General features: G+C 40.8%; 1 protein-coding gene across 1 annotated transcript in view; it reads right to left on the bottom strand.

Annotated features, from left to right (window-relative positions):
- Positions 1-21,789, bottom strand: part of DAB1 (DAB adaptor protein 1) — a 282,123-nt gene that overhangs the window by 131,508 nt on the left and 128,826 nt on the right. The window contains exon 3 of the mRNA XM_014793827.2: positions 8,963-9,102. Coding sequence (XP_014649313.1) covers positions 8,963-9,102 — 140 coding nt within the window. The remainder of the gene's footprint in view (positions 1-8,962; positions 9,103-21,789) is intronic.

Below are 21,789 nucleotides of genomic sequence, written 5' to 3'. Positions count from 1 at the left end.
ATTTACAGAATGCCTTTGTGCCTAGATACTCGGCTCAGAATTGGTGATCCCCAGATAAACACCATATGGTCCTCTTATCAATATCTTTGCTGGGTTTTGTATTGGACATGATTTTAATCTATTCAATAAAGGTGTGCCACTGAATATATTCCTAATATGATTTTATTTTTATATTTCTCAAAAAAGTTTTCATATGAATCAATTTTAGAGATTAGAAAGAAAATAAAACTATTGCCAGGCTGCACGTCTCAGTTTTGTCTGGAAACATATGATCACCATAGTTATATGCCTATGGTTTGCAATTTTTTCCCACAGACATTTGTATTTTCCCCTACCCTTTTCCCTAACCTTTCTGTGCTTTTGAGGAAAGTACTTATCAAATGCATTCCATTTATCAGGACTTTATTTCCCCACTTTCCAAACTGTTTTATAAACCGAAGATAAGTCAATTAGAAGCTCAATGTCACAAAAGGTGGGGATGTTACTCTGCTCACTGCTCTGTCCCTAGTGCCCAGAAGGGCAGGAGGAACTCAGTAAATTACTGTTACATGACTACGCTATCCAGAGTCCCCCAAAGTTGATATGATTAAGTTAAGAGTTAAGACATGTGCTTTTTTAATTAGCCTCTGTGGTGGCCAGTGGCAGGTAAGCATGGGCTTCATATTAGGGTACAACTCAGAGGGTAAGGCCATGTCAGGGGTTTACCCTCCAGGACTGTTGCTGACTCTGCCTTAGGTGTGTCAAGGCTTCTAGCCCCTCATCACTGTGAGCCTCCAGAGAGGGCGAGATTAAGCCCAACTCTCCGCAGTTATGGCTCTGGGCTTTTAGGAGCAGAAAAGTCTAAAATAATAATTATTTCATATTTCCAGGAGATAAAAGTAGTTTGTGCTGTTCTCATAACAGCAAGTGCTCTACATTAGTCTCAGAGAATGGCCGGTGGTCGACAGTGTGGGAGATCAAGATTTGGACACCCTGAAGTCTATCTCTTTACCTTGACTGTTTTCTCTGAGGGACATTTGACCTCCCCCACTAACTGCCTAAAGAATTTGACATAGTAACTCCTTCCTGGGACAGATCTTCTATCTGATGGCTGTAATATAATGTAAAATAGATGTTACAATAGAAAAGGCACCAACAAGCCCATCTTATGGGAAGTTCTGTCTCTCTGGCCACATTCTCTGGATGGCCCTGCAAGGAGTTGCCAGACAAACATTTACGTTTATAAGGGAAATCTCCATTTGTAAAGGTGTCTCCCTCTCTGTATTGGGAAGAGGGGGGATGACCTCATTTCTGGAAACTTATCAATGTGGAAAGTAAGGCCTTAAATCTGCATAATAACCTTACTCTTGTTTACTGCGCTTTAGTGGTAATCTCCTATAACTGACTTCCCCCACCCCCAACAACCTCCTTCGTCCTTAGCTGAACATGGTATTTAAGACGAGAATTTCTGCTATTGTGTTGAGAAATGCAGTGTCCCTGCTTTCTCCCATGTATACATGTTACTAAACTTGGTATTATTTTCTCCTGCTAACCTGTCTTGTTAATTATTTGGCCAGCCATAAGAACCTTAAGGGAAAGGGCAGAGGGGGATTCTCCCTCTTCCCCTACAACAGCAATGGGTATGACCAGAAGGCAGAAGCAAGGGGCGTTCTCTGGAGGCTATTGGATTATCCTCCCTTTGGGTATTGGAAATATTCTGTGGAATCAGAATATCAGGATTATACTCCTGGTTCTCTGTGATCTTACAAATCACTAAATCTCTCAAGAGATTTCCACTTCCTCAAGTTCCTGTCTTGCATGATGGGAGAATGAAATGAAAATCTGTGTCAAGTACCTAGCACAATGCCTGGTACACTGTAGTGATGTAATAAAAATTCATTTCTTCTAGTAAATGAATGACTGTCCCTTAAAGTTTGTGGTCCAGTTCCTGTGTGCGTACCTTATAGTAGGAAATTCACTCCCTCATGAGTCGCCCATTCGTTCTCAAGCATCTCTTACGCACTCACAGATGTACAGAATGTTAGAGCCAGAGAAAACCTTAAAACTAATTGGTCCAAATTTCGCAACTGACAAGATGAGAAAAATGATGCCCAGAAGGTTGGGTGGACAGTCTCGAGATGTTGCAGGCGGTTGGTAAAAAAAAGCTGAGACTACAACTCCGCTGTCTAGACTGTCAGTGCAGGAGCGGGTCCTATTCCTTTCCACTGTGTCCTCTTTCTAGCAGGCTGAAATCTCTTGCCGAAACTAACCCGGAGGGCACTCCCTCCTTCAGCCCCTCAGGGCTGCTACACTTTGACATAAGATGCCTCGTCCAATGACTGCCCTCTAAAGAGTTAAAGAGAGTGACTCACCCCCAAAGCTAAGTCTTCTGTCTCTTTACCCACCTCCCCCCATTCCAAGGTTTCTAGATTCCTCAGTGTGCTGCTTGCTTTCCCATGGATTCACTGTGGGGTGCTTTTCAGGACATGGAGGAATGGACAATGTATGTCTTTGCAATCCCAGAAGTAATTCTTATTTCTGTTCAGTGCCACCCTATCAGAGACACCTCCTCTGATCCCTTAAGCCAAGGTAACACCGGCTCCATGCCCAACTGCACCCCATCTTTTCTCCCTGCTTCACTGTTCCTCACGGCACTTTCTACCACCTGACTGACGTATTATATATTCATTTGTTGACTGTCTGCCTTTGCTCAATAGAACAAAAGCTCAATTACGCATGGGACTTTGTTTCATTTGTTCTATGTGCCCAGTACCCAGAACAGAGCTGGGCATAAAGCAGGCATTCACAAAGGTGAAATGACTTTCCCTCACTCGGGTAGTGGACAAGCCAGAATTCATACCTAGGAAAATTTGACTTTGAAATCTGTGTTCTTGGCTGGATTTGGAGTAAAATAACTTATGCTGCCACCCCTCCACACCCTCACCTTCAGCCTCAGGTATCCAGCCATACTGAAAAGAGAGAACAAGAAGTAGCCCCGTCATAAATGGAAAGATTGGAAGGACTGGTCCAAGAGGAGGGGTGCCCCTCCTCCTTGTTTCCTAGGTGAGAACATCACTGCACATGGTGGGGAAAGGGTTGCACCTTTGGTCAGGAAGACTAGCTTCAATGTCTCCATCTCCAAAACAGTCTCAACAGTCCCTGGCTCTTAGAACTACTGCAACATCAAATAGCAATAATTCCGGGCACACAGCAGTGCTGACTAGGTAATCCTATCCCCACCCCCCTTTGCTTCCTGGTTCCGAGTAGCTATCAAAAAGCTCCCTGGGAGAGGATGGCTACATATAAAAAGGGATGGAAAGAGAAACATGCATGTTCCAGGAGCATTTCTGCTTGGGGCTGCTGGTGGTAGCTTTGCATGACAAACGAGAGAGAGAAGGACTATCCACACAGTGCTATCTTTACGGAAATAAAACTCCAATTTTATCAAGGACGTTTCTCCTGTGAGACAGGACCCTGAGTCAAGCTCTGAAAGATTACACTAAGTCCAAGCAAGCCTGCCAACAGACCGCATGCCTCAGGGTCTCATCTCCTCACAAGATTATTCATTGCTATTGCAAGAACTAACACAAGTCCAGGAGACAGCTCTGGTTGGGAAGTCATAAGATGTGGATGTAGCTGCCGCCCGGGCCTCTGTGTCAAATATTAGCCACCTGACCTAGTAAGTCACTGTTGGAAACCTGGAAATTAGAGAGTCAAACATTTCTTGGGTACCTACTACATGCTAGAAGTTATCTTACATGTCACAGAACCTAGCCCACATCACGATCCTGGGAAGTAACAATTCTCTCTCTCACTTTACATATAAGGAAACAATAAAGTCAGGGAGTCAAGTGACCTCCCCAAACCTCAAGGAACTAATAAGACATAGAGGGAATTCAGCAGTGATCTTTCAGATTCAAATACTGTGGTTCCTTCTGCTGTAATGATCTCTAACAGCCTTTTGGGAAGTGTAGATTAAAAAAAAAAAAAAAAAAAAACTACATAATATACTACAGATATGTCAAAAATATCCCGAAAATAGCTAAGTGGAACCACCAGCTCCCAGACTCCGGAGTAAAGAGGAACTCTAAAATGAGAATAATCATATTCCTTACCTTACAAAAGTATTGGGACATTGAAAGGAACTATGCACATACCACACTTAGCACTGTATGCAGCATGCAAGGAGAGCTCAATAAATAACAGTAACCATTATTACTGGTAGTCACGTTGATATTATTAAGCTACACCACGCGCTCTGCGAAATGATTGACACAGGCATCGTTCAGGGAGGCACACATAGGCAGTGTCTTGATGGAGGAACTGACACACAGAGAATGGGTCAGGCATGTCAGGCAGAATTAACAGGCTGCCCCGTCCAGCTCAGGGGTTGCTGTGAGAACCAGATAAGATGATGCCCAGGAAAGGGCCTTGAGAAACCTCACCAGCATGGTGCCTGCACGTGGCGGGATGACTGTGATCTCATGGAAGAGGTAAAGCACATGTGTCAACACAACAGGCTTCAGGCATGAATGGGTGAAAAGCTAGAATGCTATTCCAGAAAGCTCCATGAACTAAACCTGGTCTCCAATCCCAGCCCTACTAGTTACCAACTATAGGATCTTTGGGGAAAAAACCTCATTTTAAGTTTCACTTTTCCCAGTTAAAAAGAGGAATACAAATATCTTTCTCCGCCCCGCTTAGTGCCCAGATACTGGCCCCTGTGGACTGCATTCTCTGGTCTTCTGAGCTTCCTGCCCTCTGGCTTCCAGTTGGATCCCACCAACGCGAGACACTGGCAGGAGATCAGAGGGTGCAAGGAGAGAGAGGTGAGGGTATTTCCTCCCACCTCGTTCTCATCCTTCACCCTACTACATCTCTGGCAGTAGCTACATCTTTGCTTGGTGAGGGAGGGGACTTCCTCCTCAATCCTGCTCTCCCTAGGTTCCAGTAAATACACTCTTCCTGGGGTGGAAACAGCTTCCCACTGTTGCTCGTTTCTGGGAGCCTCACCAGCCCTTGTTTGCTACCTTAACCTTGTCTACCCTTTGTAAGTAGCTCCTTCATTAAAGTGTCCTCATCTCACCAAGCCAGGGTGGGCTCTGTTTCTTACAGGACCTGACTGACATATTCAGGGCTCTGTGATTAGCCCTCTAAGCACTGTCTTTGGGAGATCTCACCCTCTCCCATAGCTTCAACCACCACCATTGCCCAATGTCTCTGAAAGTTGACTACTTTGGAAGTCAATGACGTGTGGCTATTGGGTAGTAGCTTACTGGTAGGGGCTTAAAATCTAGTACTGGAACCAAGATAAATTAAATGCAGATACAAAACAGAATATAATTAAGCACTAAACTATTTCTTATTGAACACTGGACATCTGGAGATTTAAGTTTGAATTCTGGGTTTATCACAGATTAAACAAAGGTTCTGGGGCAAATCCTTTACCTTCTATGAACTTCTTATACCTTATTTACAAAACAGGGAGGCTAGGGGCCAGCCCTGTGGCATAGCGGTTAAGTTTTTGGTTCCACTTTGGTGGCCCGGGGTTCACCGGTTCGGATCTGGGTGTGGACCTACTCACCACTCATCAAGCCATGCTGAGGTGGCGTCCCACATAGAAGAACTAGAATGACCCAGAACTAGGATATACAACTATGCACCGGGGCTTTGGGGAGAAAAAAGAAAAAAAGAGGAAGATTGGTAACAGATGTTAGCTCAGGGCCAATCTTCCTCAAAAACAAACAAACAAACAAAAAACAAAAACAAAAACAAACCAGGAAGGCTAATACCTATCTCACAAGATCAAAAGAGATAATATACGCGAAAGTGCTTTGTTGACTCTAAATTAAAATATGATGATGAGGGTGTTTTGCTGGCGGACAGGCAATCGCCCACTCACGTTCACAACATGAATCCCCTCTCATATTTCTATAATTCAAGAGAAAACTCGCTAAAACAGGAAAAGGCACCAGTTTCAGAGAGTCCAGCAAAGGAAAACAGAATTCTTTTTTCTCCTATGGCCTAACATGAACAAGTGGGCCTTTCTGCAAGGCTAAGAGGCATTTTGTACTTCTCTGTCTCTTCCTTTCCCAGGCAGGGGACCAAATGGAGAATCGATCGTTTATGTTTCTGTGTTTCCTAAAGAAAAACCACTGGGAGCTGAAATGTCAACATTCTTTTCGGGAACTTGCAAATAATGAAACACAATTGTCTGGGAACCAAGAACCTCTCAACAAGTTTAGCACATATGACAGGAGTGTGTTGTAGTAGGACAAACTCTTAGGGCTTTGGGGACCTCACAGTTACGAGGGGTGACAGACGGAGCACTTCACTGCAGGTAACACACACGCACGCAAGGTCGACAGTCATCACCAGGCCTAGTCCAGCTAGCTTGGCCCAACATCAATCCTGAGGGAGAACCTTAAGGAAGCATAGGCTGTCTCCTGCCTCATATCCACTTAGACCTCAACATTTCCATGAAGGCAGCTAGCCAATGAGGCGCTCGGTGACAGATGCTTGGTGAATGGCTATCTACCTTTCTCCTCCTCAGCAGACTTGTGGCTCTGGGTGAGAACCAGGTCACTGGAGCTTTTCTTAATGTCTTTTAATTAATATTTGTCAGGAGCAAATATCCATTTGCCTGGCCTCATATTCAGTAAGGAGGAACTGCAGCAAGAATCAAGATCCTGGCCTTTACCCCCATCTTTGACTAGGGTCTCTTTGGGAAGGTAGGCGTGGCTTTATCTGATTGGGGAGTTTGGAGAGAAGCTGAGCACGCATGGCTCAGCCTCTTCTGGGTTCTCTCGATGCCATCTGCCCGCTGGTAGAGAGGATGCATTCTGCTCTGATTTCATGCATGAATCACAGGTTTTGCTCTGGGGCAGGGGAGGAGGCGAGGGACCACAGATGGTTGCAGTTATCCAACTCCCCCACAAACCAACTGGAATAGCCTGTCTCTTTAAGGATGCTCACTGTGGCTGTGTATCTCATCACGTCCTCCATTCCAGCATTTATGAGTCATAAACCTGGAATTTAGAATTCTTGCTGTCAGACTCCTTTGTCTATTCATCAATCAGATTTGAACTTGACAGAAAAAGAGGGCTCATTACTGGACTACCCTAAAATCTCATAAATTGCTTAATTATTAAAAAAAAAGGATATCGTAACCTCTTCCAAGGTGAAAATCTGTGAAATCATGATTTTGATGTCTTTTATACCTTTTTCTAATACACCTTATAATAGATAACTATTAAAATAAAGTTTGCTTACGTAACAGCTAAAAAAAGAGAAAGTAATGGATACACAGTTTAGAAAATAACAGTTTTTAAAAATGATGATTGCTACAGCCGTACTCTTGGAAGACAGCATCTGATAATCATGTTAAACTGCTGAGAAAATTTGTATAGTAGAAACAAAAATAATCGCTGTGATTTATTAAACATGTATGAAAGAAAAGATAACGTAGAGGGAGTTTTACACATATTGTCCCACTTAATACTTTCAGGCACTTGGCCAGTCTTATTTTTTTCTTACATTCAAAAAATTACACTGACCAAGTTCTGACCAAGTTGCGTCTTCAGGGACTATTCGAAGATATGGAAAAAAATGCTTATACTATTAGATGAGGAAAAAAATAGGATAAAACTGTATAAATAGTAATTCCAAATATGTTACATATATATGTATAATTCACATAATGTATATAAAAATACAAAGAGAGACTGTAAATTACACACAAATACGTTGACACTGATTTTCTTTTTGTGATGGGACTGTGGATGATTTCAATTTTCCTCCTCATACTTTTCTGTATTTTCAAAATAGTTTACAATGAACATTTTGTGAATTGTATAATCAGGAAAATAATTTTATGTCTTAAATGCATAAGATGTTTTGTAGACTTCTTGTTATTTGATTCTTTCCTAATAATTTACATCATTTTTTTATGAAAAGAAACATAGACTATATGAAGACCAGAATCTGGGAACAAACAATGTTCTTTTTTGTATGTTTTTAAAGGCCATTTAGGGCCGGCCCCATGGCTTAGCGGTTAAGTGTGTGTGCGTGTGCTCCGCTACTGGTGGCCCGGGTTCGGATCCCGGGCGTGCACCGACACACCGCTTCTCCGGCCATGCTGAGGCCGCGTCCCACATACAGCCAACTAGAAGGATGTGCAACTATGACATACAACTATCTACTGGGGCTTTGGGGGAAAAAAAAAAGAGGAGGATTGGCAATAGACGTTAGCTCAGAGCCGGTCTTCCTCAGCAAAAAGAGGAGGATTAGCATGGATGTTAGCTCAGGGCTGATCTTCCTCACACACACACACACACACACAAAAAAAGGCAATTTAACAACATAATTTTCTTATATTCTATATTTAAAATTTTTCCAATTTCTGTCTTAGATTTCTCAATGAAGTTTTCTTTAAAGCTTTAAAATCAGAAATCTCTTTGTGATATCTCCAAATCCCAATATATAGTTATATATTACTTTAATACATATTTTCCCTTTATCATAAACTGAGGGACATTAGTAGAAATTACAAAAATTAATAAAATCAGCTTTTATCTTAATATAGCATCTTTTGCCATATTTATCATATGGTAAAATATATAAAATTTATTTAAAAAATAACAAAGTAGTGAAAATTCATAAAATCTAAGGGACTACACAATTTGATGATTTTGTACTTTCATTTTTGCAAGCACTGAACAACGAAGATAAAATTGAATAAAATGTGATACACTCAAAAATTATAAAACAGGGACTAACAAAATACCTCCACACCATAGGTGCTCAATAAACATTTGCTGAACGATTGAACTCTCTCCCCAATGAATAAATGCAGGGATTCATCAGTGAACCAAGTAATTTACCAACACACAAATAAAATTTTTTTACCATAATGATTGTAATCACTTTTTTATCTCAGTCATATTAAACCTGTGACATTTAAAATAAAATGTTTGCACAGCACCTTGAGTTTCATCATGGAATCTTGACATAACTTGTCTCCCCGAGCTGCGGAAACCTCATCAATCCCGATCAGTTTGGCCTTGTACCGGACCCCTTCACCTTTAAACCTCTTTATCAAAGTGGCTTCGCTGCGATCCTGACCTGAAAACAGAGAAAAGACAGATTCAGATATGTAGGCGTTTAGGCCGAGATTCATTCTCTGGTTTCATTTACATTCTAGGAAAGTCAGATCACTGGACCATGTAGAAAAGAATGACAGTACTCCTGGATGGAAATTCTGACTCTATCCTCTTATGTAGCCATCTTGAACCCACCTGGCTCTATCCTTTTAAATCCTGAGGCAGAGGAGTTTGGAAGGTGGTGGCATAGGAGGATGCTGAACACACCTCCTCCCACAGACACAGCAATCTACATCTACTTGGAACAATTTCCTCCCAGAGAGATGTGTAAACCGGATAAGAAGAACCCCCCAAACAAGGCACAACACTGACAGGGGTGGAAGAGGCAGAAATACAGCCCTGCTGAGGGAATAAAGCTACACCCTAGCCACAGACCTTAATGGCCAGAACATCTCAAAGGTACGGAGCTTTTCCAGAAGTGGAGGACATGAGCTCCAGAGTAGGCATCCCAGCCCTTAGATTCAGCACAACCAAGAGGAGATGCCATAATACCTGGCTTTCCTGGCTTTGAAAACCAACAGGGACTACACCCAGGAAAACTACAGAACTTCAAAGAAAGAAACTACAGAACTTCTTAAAGAGCCCACACACAGATTGACCCGATCTGAAAACCAGCACAAAACACCAGACAGAAAAGTGCCTAGTCCGTTGGTAAAAGAGACTCACTTACTAAGCTCAGAGTACATCTTGGAGAGGCAGGAGGTAGCTGGGCCCACCCCCGCAGGGAACGAGACACTGGCGGTAGATGTTACTGTGACCCAGTTCAGTCGAGCCGACACAGAGGCCAGCAGCCACCATTGGATTCCTTCCTCTAGCCTGTTAGTGCAGGGGGGAGGTTTACCCCCCCCCACTAGAGCACCTGAGGCAATCAAGTACAGCCAGGGCAGGCAGCCTGCCCCAGGCAATGGCCCCACCCACGCGCAAGCCCACTGTGACCTTCTGGGCCTGCACAGGTGCGGCATGTGGGACCTCTGCAGCAGGGGAAGTGGGTCTGCATGGGTGAGGCACGCATGCTGGCCCCTCAGGTGTGTGGGCCCATGGGTGGAGGGGCATGTGGGTCCACAGCAGACTTGTGCCACTGGCCATCGCAAACAGACACAAAGGGGATCTGCCCCACCTTCCAAGACCTGAAACAATTATACGCTGCCACGCCTGGGGCCAGCTCCACCCATCTGTGCTCCTGAGGCAGCTGGGTACTGCAAGGCAGCATAGCCAGATCTGGTGAGACGCCTGCCACAACCAAAAGAGAGGTGGCTTGTAGCGAGTGGCATGACAGGCCTGTAGTAACCATGAGCCCCTGAGCCTAGAAACCAGCCACACTGGGGGCCTGACTCACTTAACAGCACCAAACAAGATGAACCCAAAGAGGCCCACACCAAGACATGTAGGATCCCAAAAAGGGAACCCCAACTCCAGCCTCGGGAAGGCGCGGACCCACAGACACAGAAGACCGAGCTTGATGCAAACGCAAGAGGTAAGAGGTTTATTAAGCGGAGCTCCGGGTCGACACGTATCTCTCGCAGGAGACAGAGGAGTCGACCCCGGACCTTAAAGGGCAAATTCTTATATAGGGTTTGGAAGCACAAAGCGGGAAAAGGTTGGCGCGGTCTTACATGATTGGCTAATTTAAAACATTTAAACAGTTACATTTTATGGCGCGAATTGCTATGGCGCGAAGCAATTATCAGGTTACACACACGCGTCTCCATCTGGACCCCCTCCACCCCGACCCTCCCAAACTTATCCCTCTGGAGCACTCTCTTGTTCTCAATTCTTCCCCGAACAGTTTAGGGTGGGTCTTTCATGAATAGAGTCAGTCAGGATCGATAAACGTTCCCTCCTATACCAGGAATCCTTAGGGCGTGGAGGTGCCTGTCTCTAAGGTAGTAACTTTTTAATTTTTAATACAATTTTACTTCCTTCAGACACATTATAATTAAAATGTCAAGAATTAAAGAGAGAATCCTAAAAGCTATAAGAGAAAAGCAACAAGTTATATACAAAAGAAACCCCATAGGGCTATCAGCTGACTTCTCAGCAGAAACCTTACAGGCTAGAAGGGAGTGGCATGATATATTCAAAGTGCTGAAAGGAAAAAAACCTACAGCCAAGAATACTCTACCTGATAAGGTTACCATTAAGAATGGAAGGGAGATAAAGAGTTTTCCAGACAAGCAAAAACTGAAGGAGTTTATTACCACTAAACCAGCCTTACAAGAAATGTTACAGGGACTTATTTAAGTGGAAAAGAAAAGACCACAAACAGGAATAGGAAAATTATCAAAGAAAAAATATCACAGGTAAAGGCAAATGTACAGTAAAGGCAGTGGATCAACCACCTATAAAGCTAGTATGAAGGTCAAAAGACAAAAGTACTAAAATGATTTAATTTCATGATAAGAAGATAAGGGATACACAAAAATAAAAGAGGTAAAATATGATATCAAAAGCAGAAAATGTGGGGGGAGGGAAGTAAAAGTGTAGGGCTTTTAGTAAGAGGTCAAACTTAAGAAACTATCAATTTAGTACAGATTCCTGTTTACACAAGTTATTATATATGAACCTCATAGTAATCACAAACCAAAAACCTGCAATCAATACACAAAAAATAAAGAGAACGGAACCCAAGCATAACAATAAAGAAAGCCTCTAAATCACAAGGGAAGAGAGCAAGAGAAGAAGAAAGGGACAGAGAAGAACTACAAAAACACCCAGAAGAAAAGTAACAAAATGGCAATAAGTACATACTTATCAATAGTTACTTTAAATGTAAATGGACTAAATGTTCCAATTACAAGACACAGGGCAGTTGAATGGATAAAAAAACAAGACCCATCTATTCCTGCTTACAAGAGACACACTTCAGACCTAAAGACACTCATAAACTGAAAGTGAAGGGATGGAAAAAGATAGTCCATGCAAATAGAAACGAAAAGAAAGGTGGAGTAGCGATACTTTTTTCAGACAAAATAGACATTAAAACAAAAACCGTAACAAGAGACAAAGAAGGGCATTACATAATGATAAAGGGAACAATCCAGCAAGAGGACATAAAACTTGTAAATATCTATGTGCCCAAGATAGGGACACCCAAATACATAAAGCAATTATTAACAGACATAAAAGGAGAAATTGACAGTAACAATAAAAATAGGGGACTTGAACACACCACTTACATCAATGGATAGATCATCCAGACAGAAGATCAATAAGGAAACACTGGCCTTAAATGACACATTAACTAGATAGACCTAGTAGATATATATGTAACATTCCATCCCCAAACTGCAGAACACACATTCTTTTTGAATGCACATGGAACATTCTCCAGGATAGATCACATATTAGGCCACAAAACAAGTCTCAATAAATTTAAGAAGACTAAAGTAATACCAAGCATCGTTTCTGATCACCACGGTATGAAACTAGAAATCAACTACAAGAAAACTGGAAAAGGCATAAATATATGGAGATTAAATAAAATGCTACTGAAGAACTATTGGGTCAACAAAGAAATCAAAGCAGAAATCAAAAAATATCTAGTGGCAAATGAAAATGAAAATATGACATACCCAAATTTATGGGACACAGCAAAAGTGGTACTAAGAGGGAAGTTTACAGCAAAACAGGCCTACCTTAAGAAAAGAGGACAATCTCAAATAAACAATCTAACAATACACCTAAAGGAAGTAGAAAAAGAAGAACAAACAAAGCCCCAAATCAGTAGAAGGAAGGATATAATAAAAATCAGAGTGGAAATAAATAAAATAGAGACTGAAAAACAGTAGAAAAATAATCAATGAAACTAAGAGCTGGTTCTTTGAAAAGATAAACAAAATTGACAAACCTTTAGCTAGACTCACCAAGAAAAAAGAGAGAAGGCTCAAACAAATAAAATCAGAAATGAAAGAGGAGAAATTACAACAGACACCTCAGAAATACAAAGGATTATCAGAGAATACTATGAAAAGGTATATGGTAACAAACCGGATAATCCAGAAGAAAGATACATTCTTAGAATCATACAACCTTCCAAAACTGAATCAAGAAGAAACAGAAAATCTGAAGAAACCAATCATTAGTAAGGAGGTCAAAACAGTAACCAACAACCTCCCAAAAAACAAAAGTCCAGGACCAGACAACTCCCCTTGTGAATTCTACCAAACATTCAAAGAAGACAATACCTATCCTTCTCAAACTCTTCCAAAAAATTGAAGAGGACAGGACACTTCCTAACTCACTCTATGAGGCCAACATTGCCCTGATACCAAAACCAGACAAGGACAACACAAAAAAAGAAAATTATAGGACAATATCACTGATGAACATAGATGCAAAAATCCTCAACAAAATACTAGCAAATTGAATACAACAATACATTAAAAGGACCATACATACACCATGATCAAGTGGCATTTATTTCAGGGATGCAAGGATGGTTCAAAATCCGCAAATCAATCAATGTGATACACCACATTAACAAAATTAAGAATAAAAATCACATGATCATCTCAATAGATGCAGAGAAAGCATTCAACAAGATACAGCATCCATTTATGATAAAAACTTTGAATAAAATGTGTATAGAAGGAAAGGGCCTCAACATAATAAAGGCCATATATGACAAACCCACAGCTAACATCATACTCAACAGTGAAAAATTGAAAGCCATCCCTCTAAGAACAGCAACAAGACAAGGATGCCCACTTCTGCCACTCCTATTTAACATAGTATTGGAAGTCCTAGCCAGAGCAATCAAGAAAGAAAGAGAAAGAAAGCAGATCCAAATTGGAAAAGAAGAAGTAAAACTGTCACTATCTGCAGATGACATAATTTTATATATAGAGAACCCTAAAGGATGCACCAAAAAACTATTAGAAATAATAAACAAATGCAGTAAATTTGTAGGCTACAAAATCAACACACAAAAATTAGTTGCGTTTCTATACACTAATAACAAAGTAGAAGAAAGAGAAATTAAGAATACAATCCCATTTACAATTGCAACAAAAACAATAAAATACCTGGGAATAAATTTAACTAAAGAGGTGAAAGACCTGTACACTGAAAACTGTAAAACATTTTTGAAAAAAAATCAAAGACGACACAAAGAAATGGAAAGATATTCTGTGCTCTTCAATTGGAAGAATTAACATAGTTAAGAAGTTCATACTTCCTAAAGCAATCTACAGATTCAGTGCAATCCCTATCAAAGTCCCAACAAGATTTTTCATCGAAAAATGAACAAAGAATCCTAAAATTTATGTGGAACAACAAAGACCCCAAATAGCCAAAGAGACCCTGAGAAAAAAGAACAAAGCTGAAGTTGTCAAATTCCCTAATTTCAAAATATACTACAAAGCTATAGTGATCAAAACAGCATGGTATTGGCACAAAAATGGACACACAGATCAATGGAACAGAATTGCGAACTCAGAAATAGACCCACACATCTATGGACAGCTAATTTTCGACAAAGGAGCCAAGAACATACAATGGAGAAAGGAAAGTCTCTTCAATAAATGGTGTTGGGAAAACTGGACAGCCACAGGTAAAAGAATGAAAGTAGACTATTATCTTACACCATACACAAAAATTAACTTAAAATGGATTAAAGACATGAAGACCTGAAACCACAGAACTCCTAGAACAAGACATACTCAGTACACTTTTTGACACCGGTCTTAGCAGTATCTTTTTGAATACTATATCTCCCCAGGCAAGGAAAGCAAAAGAAAAAATAGACAAATGGGACTACATCGAACTAAAAAGCTTTGGTACAGCAAAAGAAACCATCAACAAAATGAAAAGACAACCTAAAAATTAGGAGAAGATACTTGCAAATCATATATCTGATAGGAGGTTAATTTCTAAAATATATAAAGAACACATATAACTCAACAACAACAAAAAAACAACGCAGTTAAAAAATGGTCAGAGGATCTGAACAGACACCTCTCCAAAGAAAATATACAGATGGCCACAGGCACATGAAAAGATGTTCAACATCACTAATTATTAGGGAAATGCAAATCAAAACCACAATGAGATCTCCTCACATGCCTGTCAGAATGGATGTAATTAAAAAGACAAGAAATAACAAGTGTTGGAGAGGATATGGAGAAAAGTGAACTCGCATACACTGCTGGTGGGAATGTAAACTGGTGCAGTCACTGTGGAAAACATTCTAGAGATTCCTCAGAAAATGAAGAATAGAAATACCATATGATCCAGCTATTCTACCTCTGGATATCGATCCAAAGAACACAAAAAGGCTAATTTGAAAAGATATATTTGCTCCTATGTTCATTGCAGCATTATTCACAATAGCCAAGACTTGGAAACAACCTAAGTGCCCATCAGTGGATGAATGGATAAAGAAGATGTGTTGTGTATATATAATTAAATACTACTCAGCCATAAAAAATATGAAATCTTGCCATTTGTGACAACATCGACGGACTTTGAGGGTATTATGCTAGGCAAAATAAGTCAGACAGAGAAAGCCAAATACCATATGATTTCACTCATATGTGGAAGATAAAAACAACAACAACAGACAGACACATAGATACAGAGATTAATTGGTGGTTACCAGAGGAGAAGTGGGGAGGTTGGGGAGTGAAAGGAGTAAAAGGGCACATGTGTATTGTGATGGATGGTAGTTGGTCTTTGAGTGGTGAACATGATGTAGTCTACACAGAAACTGAAATATAATGATGTACACCTGAAATTTATATAATGTTATAAACCAATGTTACCTCAATAAAAGAGAAATTAAATCCTGAGGCAAATCACTTTGCCTCCCTGTGCTTCTGTTTTCTTAGGCAGAAAAAAAAAAGTTAAGAATAACCAACCGCAATAGGGCATTAAGATATAGAAGTCAGACAACATGTGTAAAGCCCCCAATACAGAGTTTGATACACACTAGATATTCAACAAATGATAATACCACACTCAGCGTTCATGTCTGACATTCTTATTAGAAAAGTATTAGTACTGAGCCTCTTTGGCATTTCCAGCATTTAATATGACTTTAGCCAGGGTCCAAGGCCCTCCTTACACCCAATTCCATGGGCTGTTTTATAGTGAGACTCCGGAGTAATTGCTTTGTATCAAGTAACGACCCGGGGACAATTATCAAAAAATGGTTTTACAATCTCTCTTCTGCTAACTCATGTGTGCACAGAAATAGGCTTCCACACTACTTAGTATGGTGTGCTCATACCTTGCAACAAGCTTTCTCCGTAATTATTAACATAATATTTTGCTAAGACACATCAACCAGAAGTTGAAACACATCCACATAAAGGACAGTAAAGTTACTGTGAACTGAGTATGTGTTTCATGAGAGATGTTTCATAAACTTTATCTTCACTTCATAACACTCAGCCATGACACTATTCATAACAACTCTTCATCACAACTCAACTATATCCATTTTCCAGATGATGAATATGAAAGTCACAGAATGTAAGCAGTCTGTCCAAGTTCACATAGCCAGAAAAAAGACGAATACATAGGAATTCAAATTTCTGCCCTCATCAAATTTTCATCAAACTAGTCACAGGCTGGGGTATTGCACATGTGGTTCTTAAAACCTGGAATGCCCTAGCTTTCTGAAATTCATCTCCTAAAACATCATTAACTTCAACTTCTGATAGTTCCTCCATCATGCCTTCCCTCATTGGTCAGAAACTTAGAGCTGAAGATGATGTTAGAGATAACTCAGCCCATTTCCCTCTATTTATATGATGAGCAAGCTAAGGCTTTTCCATACCTTGGGGTTGAGAATTATTTGAGAACATGCTTAAAATAGAAAAAGAAAAACAAACCAAAAACCAGCCATAGCTAACCATTGTACAATGCTTTTCTATCGAGAAAACACGACTTGTATTTCACTCATTTATTCATTCATCCCTTATTGAGCACCTCCTCTGTGCCAGATGCTGTTACTCACTGGCAACAGATGAACGAGACAGTCTGTGCCCCTAGAAGCTCAAGTTTTTGGTAACCGCAAATAAAAATTGTGTAGTGCATTATGCTAGGTGTGTAAGAAGGTACAAGCTTTAAAGTCAGACATTCTCATTTCAAATCATGGCTCCCTCACTTGTAAGCCAACTAGACTGTCTGCTGAGCCTCAGTTTCCTTATCTGTTGAATGAAGATTAAATATCTACTTTCAGAGTTATTATGAATCATAACTTAAACGAGATAGTATGTGCAAAGCATGTAGTCACATGGTAAGCTTTCTGTAAATGGTAGCTCTAGTCACCATTATCCTCCCAGTAAAAGGAGCACGTAGAAGTTACTGTGCTGAGGGCAAGGGGGCACAAAGCAGAAACGTCTGCAGAGCGAGGCCTGGATCTATGGTCCCTGATTCCCAGTTAGTGTTCTTTCTACTGCACACTTGCTGACTCTTAGGATATTACAGCCTTTGAATAATATTCAAATATTCAAAGCAAAATAACACATGGATGATTAGCTGGAAACTGTAATCAATGTAAAAATTAAGACTCAGGGTTCTGTGAGGGCAGATGTCAGAGACTAAAGCTAAGAACAAAGAGAAGAACATTTGCCATGATCCACCCTATATAGATCTCTAGCTAAACAACAGGGCTGTTGGCACTCCAGGTCACATCTCCCGTGTTATTATGCGATGTTTTAGGAGTGGCCTATGGCTTGGTCTATTTCTTGGGAAGGTTATCTTATTCTACCACAAATACCATCTCTGCCTCTTCAACACATGACACTATTTCAGGCACTAATAACTTCCCTTTCACTATTTGGGACTTTCTCCAAACTTTAATTATGATAACAATACCAGGTAGCATTTATCACACCTATACAAAGCACTTTTTATGCACCCTCTTGTTTAGCCCCGGAAACAATCCTAAAGGTAGGTACTATTATTCAGGTTTGATACACGAGGATCTAAATTGAAGGTCCAAGAAGCCCAGTAACTTGTCCAAGTTCACTGAGTGGGACCTGAACCTAGATCGTCTGATGCCAAAGCCCAGGCTGTGGTTTGCTTGTGTTCTGTGTTTTCAAGCCTGTTCTCTTAACCACTAGGATCAATCTCTTCTCATCTATCCAACTTCCCTATAAAGTTCCATCTCTACCTTGTACTAAAACTCATCTGGCCCAAATCTGTGGATACTCAATAAATGGCAGCATTAAAACTCCACTGGGGAAACAGCTTGGAAATGGAACAAACAGCTTCCAGTCTCCACATCATGTCCAAAAGATGTCCATGAGTCAGAGACAAAGACAGCCTTAAAAAATATTTATCAGGGCACAGAGCTCCACTGAGAAGGAAGCTTCATAGGAGGAGGCAGAGCCAGATCAGGTGAACAAGGGCAGAGATTAATAAGAAAATATTAGGCCATTTAGAGGAAAGTAAGGAGTCCAATTTAGATTAGGACCCAGGGCCAAGCTAATTTGTATGAAGGGCACTTATGTAGTAGATAATCCAGTTTCTCATTAAATGTTCCACCATTAAAAGGGTAATTTTTCATGAGCACATCTTGAGCAAGGTCTCAGTTATATTAGCTAAGAAATAAATAACAGATATCAGGGCCATAAGGCTGTTCCATCAGAGGCACATACGATTTGTGTTAGGGAGAGGGTCAGTCTTCATGCGTCCGCAGACATCACGAATCCCCAGCCTATTTCACTGAAAGCACCACTGACCCTATGCTTCAGGATGGACAAGAGAAAGGCCATGTGTTTAAGGAAAATCATCAACATTGTCACTACTATCGAGCATTTACCATACTAGTCACTGTGCCAATAGTTTTACAAGCAATCTCTCAAGTAATCCTCACACCTGCTCTTTGAATTAGGTTCTGTTATGAGCCCTATTTTAGAGAAGATGACACCAATGCCCAAAGCCAACGGCAAAGCCTAGCTTTATTGAGATATAATTCGTATATCGTTCAAATCACCCTTTTAAAGTATACAATTCAGTGGTTTTGGTATATTCATAGTGTCATACAACCATCACCACTTGCTAATTCCAGAACATTTTCATCACCCCAAAAAGAAACCCTGTACCCATTAGCAGTCGCTTCCCATCTCCCCCAAACCCAGCAGCCCTGGGCAACCACTAATCTATTTTCTGTCTCTATGGATTTGCCTATTCTGGAGGTAAATTACATTTCATATAAATGGAATCAATCACACAATATGTGGTCCTTTGTGACTTGTCTTTCACTTAGCATCACATTTTCAAGGTTATTCCATGTTATGGTATGTATCAGTACTTCACTTTTTTTTTTTTTTTTGCTGAATAATATTCCACTGTACGGATATACTACATCAGTTGGTGGACATTTGGCTTGTTGCCGAAAAGCTTTTATGAGTAATGCTGCTATGAACATTTGTGTATAAGTTTTTCTGTGGATATATGTTTTGAATTTGTATTATACCTAGGAGAGGAACTGATAGGTCATACAGTAACTCTATGCTTAATTTTTTGTTTTAAATTTTTATTTTTGAGGAAGATTAGCCCTGAGCTAACATCCTTTGCCAATCCTCCTCTTTTTCGCTGAGGAAGACTGGCCCTGGGCTAACACTCATGCCCGACTTCCTCCACTTCATATGGGACACCACCACACCATGGCTTGATAAGCAGCGCTTAGGTCCGTGCCCGGGATCTGAACCCGTGAACCCTGGGCAGCCGAAGTGGAGCACACCGTTTTTCCAAAGTGGCTGCACCAGTTTACAATGACACCAGCAAAGTATGAGTGTTCCAGTTTCTCTACCAGATGTTCTTGCCAACATCTCTTATTGTCTGCCTTTTTAACTATTTTTAGCCATCCTAATTGGTGTTTAGTGATATCTCATCATGGTTTTGTTTCACATTTTCCTCAGGACTAATGATGCTGAGCGTCTTTTCATGTGCTTATTATCCATTCACATATCATCTTTGGAGAAATGTCTACTCAAATCACACAGCGTGATTTTGAACCCAGGTCTTATGCAAAATTTCATGCTTTTAACCATTAGGCTATGGGGCCTCCTGTGACCTCACTCCGTACTCTGTTATAGCATTTACCACTTTTCACTTTGCGTCATAGCTATTTGAGTAGATGTCTTATGGAGCCTACAGTAAGCTGGCAGATATCTTCCTCCTAAGACAAGTACATCACAAGCACAGGCACCATGCCTGATCTTCTCATACCTTATCTCATTTAATCCTCCAGGGTTTCTGGAAATAGGCATTGTCATCATTCTCTGGAATAATAAACTAAAGCCAGAGAGGTAACTAAAGTTACTTCAAGTTGAGCTGGGAAGAGAACCTCATTGTGTCCTACTCCAAGGTCTGAGTTCTTCCACTGGGAGACAATAGGACTTAATGGCCCAGAACATGAGTTCTGGATTCAGAGGACCTGAGTTTAAGTCCCAGCCCTCCCATCCACTCCCCTAATTGTGCTGTCTTGGGTAACTTCCTTTGCATGCATGTCTGCCAGAGCGTCTTTCTCTGTTAAGTGTAAACAAGTTGCTCCCACATAGGGTTACTGTGTAGTTCAAATAAATGACACATAGCATGTAGAACGGTGACTGACCAACAGTAAGAGCTCAGAGTGGGCCACTGTCATTCCGGTGATCATATTTCCAATTTGTCTGGGACAGTCCCCGTTTATACCTTTTGTCTCAACACTATTATTACTAGCACCCCTCATTACTCTCAAAAGGATCCGAGTTTGAATGACGAGTTGTGTGGTCACCCTAATTAATTATCATCACTTGTATACTGTACTGCCTCAGGGCGTTCTTCGTGCTGGGCACTGGCTAGCTTCTGGTGGTACCCAGGTGAGTGAAGCTTCTCCTCTCCCCTCTGGAGGAAGCCTCTCCTGTCTGGAGGAAGACACATTTCAGAAGGGCACACAGCTTTACAAAATGTGATGAAGGCTGTGAATGTCATATGGAGCTGAGGGGAAAAGAAACTTTCTGTTTGGTGGGGAGAGGATTAGGAATAGCTGCAGAGGTGGGATGACATTTGAAAAAGTCTTGGTGAGAAAGCAGGGTTTCAACAGGGAGAGAAGTGAGGAAGAAGCTTTTCAGAGGACCCACGATTACGGTGATATTCAGAGAACAGGGAGTAGCTGGGTTAGTCTGAGTGTTTCTCAACCCTGGCTGTGTTTTAGAATCACCGTAGGAGCTTTTACAAATACCACCCCACAGATTGTGATTAGATTGGTCTGGTGTAAGCCCAAGCTAATTAATGTGCTTGCAAAGCTCTGTGCTGGAGAACATGGCTTGAGTGACGCTGGCAAAGGCTGGACCTGATCATGAAGGGCCTTGGAAGCCTAGCTAAAGCTTTGGGCTTTGTTCTTTAGGCCACAGGAGCTATTAATGATCCAGTCTGTTGTGAGGATTAGATTAAAAACAACACTGTAGCAACATCTGGGGAAGTATAAAACTTCACTGATTGATTGATCATTCATTCACTCACTTATTCGATATATGAGTGCCTACTATAAGTTCTAAGGTGCTAGAGATACAGCAGTGAACAGAATCTATAAATATCCCTGTACTCATGGAGCTTACATTCTAGTGGACAAATCAATGGATTATTGTAGTAATTTTCTAATTCTAATATAATGGAGAATTACCTGTAAAAAAACAAAAAAGCAAAAACCTAA

This window comes from Ceratotherium simum, chromosome 22 (assembly GCF_057802395.1).
Source record: "Ceratotherium simum simum isolate JZ-2026a chromosome 22, ASM5780239v1, whole genome shotgun sequence".
Lineage (NCBI taxonomy): Eukaryota > Metazoa > Chordata > Mammalia > Perissodactyla > Rhinocerotidae > Ceratotherium > Ceratotherium simum.
Note: the sequence above shows the minus strand (reverse complement) of the source record. Positions and strands in the feature narration are given on the sequence as shown.